This window comes from Limulus polyphemus, unplaced genomic scaffold (assembly GCF_000517525.1).
Source record: "Limulus polyphemus unplaced genomic scaffold, Limulus_polyphemus-2.1.2 Scaffold417, whole genome shotgun sequence".
Taxonomy (NCBI): domain Eukaryota; kingdom Metazoa; phylum Arthropoda; class Merostomata; order Xiphosura; family Limulidae; genus Limulus; species Limulus polyphemus.
In genome coordinates, this window is record NW_013666027.1 from 227,030 (window position 1) to 238,136 (window position 11,107).

The 11,107-nt window shown below is 33.3% G+C and overlaps 1 protein-coding gene across 1 annotated transcript in view; it reads left to right on the plus strand.

Moving 5' to 3' along the window:
• LOC106458109 (PDZ and LIM domain protein 7-like) overlaps positions 1 to 11,107 on the plus strand; it is a 36,273-nt gene that overhangs the window by 10,946 nt on the left and 14,220 nt on the right. Inside the window, exon 2 of the mRNA XM_013917567.2 lies at positions 10,087 to 10,235. Within this exon, the coding sequence (XP_013773021.1) occupies positions 10,087 to 10,235 (149 nt within the window). The remainder of the gene's footprint in view (positions 1 to 10,086; positions 10,236 to 11,107) is intronic.

The following is an 11,107-nucleotide window of genomic DNA, read 5'->3' on the forward strand; positions in this document are numbered from 1 at the left end:
GGACAATGGACAAAATTTAACATACTGTGAGTAATGCAACAACGTAGCTAGGGTTATTAACTAGCATTCAGTAACATCGCAAACAAAATAACAACTCTTGAGGGAGGAAGAGGTCAACGCTGAACCTAACCCTCCCTGGTCCAAAACATGGATTGAATCCCTATTACGAAGAAGAAATCGCCATTCACTACCAAAATTTGAGCTACTTTTGTCAAACCAAATAGTGGGATTTGACAGTCACTCGTATGTCACTCTTCAACGGCCTCAAAGTATGGAGGATGATTTAAATTTTTTATAGGGGGCGATAACGAGACACGAACCACAGAACTTCAGCTCCACAGTTAGCCACCCTAACTATGGACAGCACACGATGGAAAAAAAAAAGAAAGAGAGAGAGACGTCAAAATAGATGTAAAAATTATATTATGAGTTACAGCTTTTACAGTAAGGAATATTTGTGTTTAGAACATATATGACGTTTCGATCATTGGCGCGATCATTCTCGAGAACACAAGCTAGCTTGTTGAATGTTGATCTAAATTAAATACTAAAACCTTCTTTACCAGTGATCGAAACATCGTACCTGTTCTAAAAACAAATCTTCCTTTCTGTAAAAGCTGTAAATTGTAATAAAATAATATTTAATCAGTAAGTAAACTCAAAACGAATCTATAGATGTAGAAAATATATATGTATTTACGCGAACTCTCTATGACGTAGTTAGCAGCGCGAGAAGAATCTGAACGAATTATTTTAAAGAACAGGATTAAATCGTTTTTCAAGCATAACTTCAAGTACGTGTAAGTACTGTAGATTGTCTAGGACGTTACTGTGCACTACTGAGTTTGATGGGTGTATTTAACATATTAACTTTTCTGTGTGTATTTCAAATTTTACAGCGTTCGATTTATTTGTTAATTAGATAAAATTCCTCTATTCTTCAGTATTGAAAGAGTGGCTTAAAAGTTGTCAACTTTAGGGACACATTTTAATCTTTTCCCCTCCTAAGTTTGGAATTTCTCTATTCTGTCAGACAAATTTCCAGCCTTACTGCAATAATACTAAGTGTTTCTGAGAGCACTTAGTATCAGCCACTTTCAATGATACCAGCTGAAAACCCAATCGGGTCTCGCATGTTTAAATCTTATCTCGACTACAAAACAAGTATTATGTAGGAATCTTCCGTTGTTAAATTTTATCATTCCGACAAAGGCCCGGCAAGGCCACGTGGTTAGGGCGCTCGATTCGTAATCTGAGCGTGGCGGGTTCGAATCCCCCGTCCTACCAAAAACATGCTCGCCCTTTCAGTCGTGGGAGCGTTATAAAGTGACGGTCAAGCCCACTATTCGTTGATAAAAGAGTAGCCCAAGAGTTGGCGGTGGGTGGTGATGACTAGCTGCCTTCCCTCTAGTCTTACACTACTAAATTAGGGACGGCTAGCGCAGATAGCCCTCGTGTAACTTTGCGCGAAATTCAAAACAAACAAACAATTATAAAATTATATATATACAAATAATATTTCCACGTTGAACAAAAACAGAACAGTAACAGCACAGAATATTTATACATATATATATATTTAAAAGAATAACTTTATATTTTTATGAAATATAACAGATAAACGTCACTTATTGATGAATTATCTTAGGAAATTAGCTACATAAGCTTTCCAAGAAATTCAGCTACACATCATAACCTTGTTGTGTGCGCGTCTGATCTGTCTATTTATAGATAAGGACTTGAAACTCGTCTAGTCGCGAAAGAATTAGAAAACGAAAATTACGAAATATGAACAGCAATCATATTCATTGACTACTAGAAACGTTTCTGCAGTCTCTTTGGTGACCCCACCTTCTAAGGGGAGAGGAGCGAAAGTCTATAAACTGGTTAGATTGTTCATTAATAGGGACCTGGAGAAAGTTAACATAAAAATGTACAATGCTAGCACATCTGTGTGTGTATCTATTACAGACATGAGGGAATTCTAAGAATTCAAAAAAATAATTTTTAAGAATCACTAGGAGCAACGTACTCAGGATGTTGAAAGTTTAAGATCTTATCTCTCTGAAACCAATCTTCTCAGAGCCAGTAGAAAACTCCTTACTTCGTATGGTAAAAACAAGTGCAATAAGGTCTAAAATTAGATAAACATTTCAATTTGTATAAATGGCAAGGAACGTCCAACAAACCGCGTGGAAAACGATTTACACTGCTACCGTGTCAACATTCTATACTGAAAGATTATCATATGTTTAAAAATAAAGCTTATAAATGATGACAGAGAAGATATTTCAATGATATCTCTTAAAATATGAACATGTTTGATAATAATTCCTTTTCTCGCTTAAAGTTCTTCTGAAGGATAATAGCCTCCACGCTGGCTCAGCGTTAATTTTGAAGGCTTATAATTGCTAAAAACCTGGTGGGATTATATATTGAAATATATTTAAGTATAAATAAACTTAAGTAGGGGGCTCTACAACTTGCTTAAAGACTATTTTGCTGAGATTTTTTTTTTCTTTAATAACCTTACCCCTGTCTGAAAACAATTAAATTTGACATAAAGATACTTACTTAATGCTTGCCCTTCAAATTACGGAGATTCAGTACGCTATACCAAAAGTCATTACATTTCATGTCACCACATCTGATAATGCTCTATCTAACGAGCGTACATCTTGAGAATACCCTCCTCCTTTCTGCGTGCTTTCCATAAGGACGACAGTTTTCTGACTGTTTTCTAGCGTCCGTTGCAACAGTTTAATCGCGACCGATATATATTAGTATACAGTAGTACGAATACCCGTTTAACTCTCCAGATGTTTAAGATATGCATCGGCTGAACAACTATGTTGTGGAAGCAACTTGCGTATATGTGACTTGAGCCGCTTTTTTTTCAAACGGAAGTCCTTTTTGATTTAGAGTACTGTTGTCTGGAGCACGTGGACAGCTTAGTCCACTGACTTTTGTGTTTGTGTTTGTGTTTGCGGATTCTCGTCTGTTACAAGACGCAATACTTTGCTTATCACGACTGAGAAACAAATATTTGAAGGTGTATTTCTAGATGGTTCTGGTACCCCATGTTGATCCATATTTCTTTGTTTTCTAATGATTTTAAGTACATAGAATATCCCTGTTTTGGAAATTCTGAATATCTGATCGAAACACGTTTTCATCAGTAGCAATCAATAATTGGTGGTATCATACTAATCTACGAACACCAAAAAAGCTAAAATGTGTTTCTGGTATTTACCATTTCACCACGACTTTGTATCGACTGTGGTTGTCACGTGGCCTGCATATTCACAATCATTTTCATAACACTCACTCAACTCTCTGTATAACAAGATTAGAAACCTAATTTTTTTTTAACTAAATATATTTCTTTGTTTATCAGAATTATAAAACAGCAAAAAAAAATGTTCCTACCTTTTGACTTATTGAGGAATTTAGGAAAATCGAGATTTTAAGATTTACTGTAGTATTTGAAGTTTAAAAACAAGTGAGTCGCCGTCTAATTAATGCACTTAGCGAACAAGTGGTAACAATAAAAAAATTGTTTATTACATTCCAGTGAAATATTGACTTTTTTTATGAATATATGTTCACTTTTTTAGGTATAATAATTTAATACTTTTATATATATTTTTTGCATTCATATCAGAAGGAAATAAATTCAGCCCTTAGAGTAATTTATACCGTGTTCCAACGGAAGCCCAGTCGTGATTTTTAGAAACTTCTTAAAGGCCATCAGGACATTTGACTTACGACTACGTGCACAAAAAAATATTTTGCTTTCGAACGCTTGATGCTCTATCAAAATGTATATGATATGTTATGTATGATACTTAATACTATTTACTTTAGTTCGTTTGTTTTACAGCAAAGCTACATTGGGCTACGTGCCGTGTTCAAGGCTGGGAACAGAACTACAGATTTTAGCGTTGTAAGTCAGTAAACTTATCATTATCCTACTAGGGGATTACTGCTTGCAAAACAGCTTCAGTTAGAGTTGACTTCCATGTAACGACGCGGTGTCGTAGCCTTAGGAACGAAGCTATAGTGTTCAGTTTTGTTAAATTTAAGCCTAAAATAGCGTTATTTTTTATTCTCTCGAAAGTGAAACTCACGGATGCACTTGTAGCATAGGAACGTTTCCAAAACGCCTGCAAGCAAGCCTCTATAGTTAGAAATTTGTGCTGCCAAGTGTGAAAAAATAAAATAACTAACTAACTAGTAAACGAAATTAGTCCGTGGAACTGGATTTAGATTTATCGTCTATCAACACAGTCGTCTAAATCGATTTAAGTGTTCTAAGGTGAATCGTCTAAACAAGATTAACTAAAACACATTTTCTGAGAGGTTTTCCATACAAAATTAGTTTAAAATATCCTTTTAGAGGTTTTCTATACAAAATTATCTACATAAATATAATAATACTGTCTGTTGTATGTTGTATATTCGTGTAACTACTTCGCATGTTGTGAATGGATCTTCACCAAAATTGGTATGGAGGTTCATTAAGTCCATGCGAGGGCACATTAAAATTTTCAGTTTTGTATTTTGTATTTTGCGGTTTTTATATGCGTTTTTGCGTTTATTACCACTACTTCGCCCCCTGTTGATGGATCTTCACCAATTTTGGCATGAAGTTTTTTAGGTACAAAAGATACATACAAATCCGTGGTTTCACATTTTGTATTTTGTAATGTCTATGAGCGTTTATGTGTTCTTTACAATTACATATATGGGAAGCAACTTTCCATGTCCTAAGATAATCTTTCATTAATCACGAATTTACATAACTTCTGTCCAGGGGACGGGTACTCACAGCTAGTTTAAAATACCTTTTTAGATTTTCCATATACAATTAGTTAAATACCTTTTTTTTAGGTTTGCTGTTGCGTAAATTTTAAGGTACAAATAAATGTTGAGAAATGCGCAGCTTCACTTTACGTGAATTATCCAGTTTCTTGTGTTTGACATACCATTTTCAAATTGTTACTTGTGTTTGACATACGATTTTCAAATTGTTACTTGTGTTTGACATACCATTTTCCAATTGTTACTTGTGTTTGACATACGATTTTCAAATTGTTACTTGTGTTTGACATACCATTTTCCAATTCTTACTTGTGTTTGACATACCATTTTCCAATTGTTACTTGTGTTTGACATACGATTTTCAAATTGTTACTTGTGTTTGACATACCATTTTCCAACTGTTACTTGTGTTTGACATACCATTTTCGAATTATTATCATAGTATTACTGAAATAACACCTCTACTACCAACTCAAGGATTATGTTGCGACAGTTTAGGTGTGTAAACCATAACAGAAGTTAAGATAGTTTGCTGAAAACATTTTAAATTAGAAAATCACACTGTAAAGACTCTCCGGTGGCTCAATGGTAAGTTAGAGAACTAATGACGCTAAAAATCGGGTTTCGAACTCGAAGATGGAAGAACACAACAGTTCATTATGTAGTTTTGCGCTTAAAAACGAAACAAACAAAACACAATTCTAAAAGCAAATTAACGTGAGAATACGTTAAAAAATTAGCCAAATATAAGTCAATAAATACAAATAAGTTCAAAGATCACGATCAGAAGAACTGTCTTGCATAGTTTTTAACACACTTAAAGAACAAGAAATAACAATGTAGATCTTTATTACTTTCGAAAAAAATTTATTGAGTTTCCGTACAATTGTATATAGAGTTTTTTGATTTCTTTAAGAAACACTTTAGCACAATTATATATTTTTGTAATGTTTGCATTTCTTTGAGTTGGAAATCAATTAATTTAAATATATATATATGGGCATGGCTGGCTTAAAGGTAATCTATACCATGTCCTTCCTTTTGAAGACCAATCTATGGCGCTCACTAATACGATAGAGCTTTTTACAGTGTTCTAATAAAAGACTGTTGTTGTTTGTTGAATTTCGCGCAAAGCTAGACAACACCATCCACTGCAAACTCTTGGGCTACTCTAATCGAATAGTTAGATTTAGCCGTCATTCTTATAACACATCTACGGTCCCAAAGTGCGAATCCACAACATTAGCGTAAGTATGCCCCCTTGAGAAAAACTTGAAAATTGCCAAAGAGGAGAGAGACACGATTTAATTTGTTTGAATTAAAGATCGTTTGCTCTATTATGTTAAGTTAATGATATCTATCAGCCTGAATCGTAACTGCAATTATAGAGAAATATATAAGGGTTCCAATTACTTTTTATGCGGGGGAGGGCTATCTTTTGTAGTTACGCTGCTGATCTACAGTCTGACACGCTAACCAATAGGCCGCACTTAGCACTATAACAAATGAAGCAAAAACACTGTGAAAAGTTTTAACAAACGATCGGCGTGGAGACCAAAAAATCCATGCGCACAAGTTTAAAATACTACGTTAAAAAACAAAACCAGTATTCTATTTTTCATAGCAAGTTAGAATGCACTATTATTAAATTCTATTATTATAAGTACATTCGATATTTTGTTGTTGTCGTAGTTAAAAGTTTTAAATCTGCAAAGAAGTGAGATTAATATAAATAAACTTTCATAATGAAGTTAGCTTTGCTTCTATAATCTAATTTTGCGGGTTATATTGGTAGGTGTTAAAGAACTACGGGGAATAAAATTAAAAATAAATAATAAAAGTATAGTTTTTCGACTTCAATCTCTGATAGAAATACAAGATTAGATCATGGAGTAAATAAAATAATTGAAATAATGATACCCAGATAACATCTTAATCGAAATGGGGCCCTTTCTATGGAATTTCAATCACAAGAAAACATAAAAAAAATATTAATGGCGAGATTTCATCCAGCAGTAGACAATTTCTTGTTAAAAACGAAAACTTTGAAACACGTTTTACAAATAACAAATAAAAAACATGTTACGGCTCATTTTGTCTAACTTCAGTTGTTATCGTTCACTCTTACCATTAAAGATCTTCGGTAAACTGATAGCTAGTACACATTTTTGATATCGCCCAATGAAAACAAAAACGGTTAGAAATGGATATAAATTAAGTTCAAATTAATCAGTACACGGCTGAGCGAATTTTTTAGAAGAATTTTGACTTATTAATCTTAATACTTTTTTGTCCATTCATAGTTAACCACAAGCAAGAAATGGATTAAAATTGTTTAGCGTTTATATAGTAGCAAACATATTGTAAATATTTTGATTTAGAAATGTACATGTCCGACTACTTTTCTTTTATTCGTACCTGATTTCTTTCTTTTCTTCAGCGGCCCGGTATGACCAAGTGGTAAGGGCGCTAGACTAGAAATTTGCGGGTTCGAATCCTCGTTACACTAAATATGCTCGCCCTTTCAGCCGTGGGGGCGTTATAATGTGACGGTCAATCCCATTATTCGTTGGTAAAAGAGTAGCCCGAGAGTTGGCGGTGGGTGGTGATGACTAGCTGCCTTCCCTCTAATCTTACACTGCTAAATTAGGGACGTCTAACGCAGACAGCCCTCGTGTAGCTTTGTGCGAAATTCATAACAAACAAACCAATCTTCTCTTCAACACTACGCTCTCATTACACAGAATATACTTTATTTGTTCCCAGCTAAGTTCATTCATTATTACGTCTATCTTGCTTTTTTATTGTTTTGTCGCCATAGGTTGTTTGTTTCTAAACAATGGTAAAGTCATTCATTACAGCATTCTTACAACATCGTGACATAGTGATTCTCTCTGACATGAATGCACGCCATTGGTATTCACTGAAAAAAAATAAGTAAGAGGTATTCAACACTAGACACTCATTACACAGAACGTGATTTATTTTAGGTAACTTAAGTAACAATTATTGTGCTAGTGACACTGAAAAAAAAGAAGACACGTTTACCTGGGAATTTGTGTAATCGTGATGCGTGTTTGATGTACATAGAATATATTCAAAAAGTTGAAAATAACTTGGAAAATAATTTATTTTTTCAAATAAGGAAAACAAAAAGCAAAGATTAAAAATAACTCTCGTTGTAAATTACTATTTTATTCTTCGTAACTCAAAGTATTTAAATATTTCAAGATTCCAAGCGTTGCACGGATGCTAGGAACGAACCAAAAAACTTTTAAATCGGATGAAATTTATGAAACCAGAAATTTTTTTATGGAAACTTAGGAAAGATTTCGTTGTAGCAATTAAATTTCGAAACAGAAATTTCATATCTTTGTAAAACTAGAAGACAAACAGTTTGTTTGTTAGTTTTTTTTAATTTCGCGCAAAGCTAAACGAGGGCTATCTGCACTAGCCGTCCCTAATTTAGCAGTGTAAGACTAGGGGGAAAGCAGCTAATCATCACCACTCACCGCCAACGTTCAAGTGAAAGCGTTACAAAAAAGAAGACAAACATCGCGCGAAGACGATGAAACTCATTCAGCTGAGTTGCCCCTAGCAATCGAAAAGATTGATCTGTTCACGTATATATATATAGAAACAGGTAAAAACGAACAGATCCGTAACTTGCAAAGTTAGCAATAATAATCCCAATCCAATGAATTCAAAGTAACCATTTCTATTCGAGAAAAATAGCAACGTACGGTACAATCAGATCAGTTCAAGTCATCCAATATCATTTAAATTCCGTGAAGAATAACAACATCATTTGAAGTCGACGGATTTGTAAATTGAAGCATCAATAATGAATGTAATACAAAGGGAATCTAGGTTACGAAAAGTTCGTGTTAAATATATAAGAGCTAGGACAAATAAAAACACTTTTAGAAAAAACTCAGCCTTTACCAAACCAGTCACGTTTAAATATTTTTCATAAACTCTGAATTTTCTAGTTGTTTTTTTATCGTATTAACTTAGTGTGATCTTTGATAGAAATAAACTGGTATTTTCGGATTATGTTATTTACTTGAATGTCTTAAGTATATAATTTGTTTTAATATCACATTGTTAACAACATAGATGGTGTTCTGGTCGTGGCGTCAACAGCAATAAATATCCCACATTAAAAATCGGTACATTTCTCCAAATTCTATACATTAAAATTATCCGAAGTGTTTTAAAGTGTCCAAACTAGTTTCCTAGTATTTGTGCTAATATTTTTTCTCTATAGGTGGGGTTTATGTTTTACGCCCATTCAGATGATATACACGTATTATTAATTTTACTTGACATTACTTCAAAACAAAATTTATCAATAATCTTTCATTACTTTTTTTGTGAACTACGTAATGCCTGGCATGGCCTGGTGGGTAGGGCATTCGACTCATAATTTGGAGGTCGTGCGTTCGAGTCCTATTACCAAACATGGTCACCCTTTCGGTTTTCAAACCGTGGGGTGTTATAACTTCACGATTAATCCCACTTTTCGTTGGTAAAAGAGCAGCCTAAGAGTTTAGCGAGTTGTAGTGCTGACTAGCGGCCTTTTCTCTAGCCTATCATTTCTAAATTAGGGACGGCTAGGCCAGGTAGCCCTCGAGAAGCTTTGCGCGAAATTCAAAAATAAATAAACAAACAAAGAACTTGAAATAAGTTATAGTTTATTTGATAAAACTTTTTATGTTTTTATTCTTCGTCTTTAACAACAACAACAGTTGTAACAAATAAAACATGGCCTTCTGTAATATATAAAGTTTTACAACATTCCTTTAAGTACGGCAGCAAGATGTGTGTTAGAAAGTGAAGTCAACACTTCTATATATCTATATATGTCTACAAACATATAGACATACTCCCTCTCAAATCAATGATTCAAAAATAGCTTATTTTTAGTATTCTACTCCGGAGTGTACGATGATTAAATTTACGTGTCGCATTAATTTATTGTACATATGATATCCAAGATAATGTTTGTTTAAGCTATAATATATAGATAAATAAAAAACAAGGACCTTATTTTCTAATTTTTAAGATATAATGATAATTTGACGTAATAATAGCACACTAAGTTTTGGAATGTAAACTTACATTTTTCTTTGTTGAGCAGAGCTTTTGAGTAGTTGTAAGCTTTATATTATATTTTCTAACTCATATTAAACTGATACATGGTATTATATGTTTTTAACGTTTATTTTTCTGTGAAGTAGATTTTTTAATGTTTTTTAGGTTTTTCTTGGGAGTCCCTCGGAGGGTGAGCTTTACCGGGGTGACATTATTATGAGGATTATGGATCAAGACGCCAGTAGGCTAACACATCAAGAAGCTCATGACGTCATTGTGAGTTCTGGCAACACTCTGAAATTTGTTGTTCAAAGGTAAAGTAGCTTTTTTGACAACCGAATGTGACATCCTATCAATAAGGCCTAGTAACACTGTTGCAGCGCGTTTTCAGTTCAAACCTAATTTTTCACTAAAATGTGCACTCTCCACCAGTCTTCCGCAAAAGCTTTTTAGGAGGAGGACGGGGTGATAAGTTACCAGTAATAGAGTGATCTATTTAAGTAAAGATTGGGACGTAAAAAGATCACAGCTGGAGCCTGGTGTTTGAGGTTGGCTCTACATATCTCGAGCATAAATACTACATTTTATTTAATCTTTTTTTGTTAGTGATACCAAAGGATTCTTTCAAAGAACTGTTAAGAATTAAAATCACTTGCAATGTTTCTGTCTGTATAACACAGGACAACATTTTGAAGTGGTAAGTGAAATTACATTAATTTTATATTCTGGATTTTCTTACTTCTTCTATATACATTTGCTATACTTGTTTGATAATATATATATGTATATATAAAGCCAGTGAGATCATTCAGTAACTACATTCTTGTGTTTTTAGAATTTTTTTACCATGTCTTAAATATAAGCTAAGTGATTATTTATATATACATATATTGCACAAGTGTCATTTTAATTTATTAAATTAGTTAAGCCTTTATCAATATGAATATGAGTAGATACGATTTTCTAAGTAATCACCTGTAAATCTCTTATTAAATAGAAATATCATATTTTTATAAAATATGATTGTTGTGTTTAAGAATATTAATTCGATTTATTGAGGACGAGTATAAATGAAGTAATTCTAAGAAACTGGATAATATAATAAATGAAGTAATTCTAAGAAACTGGATAAGTTAATAAATGAAGTAATTCTAAGAAACTGGATAATTAATAAATGAAGTAATTC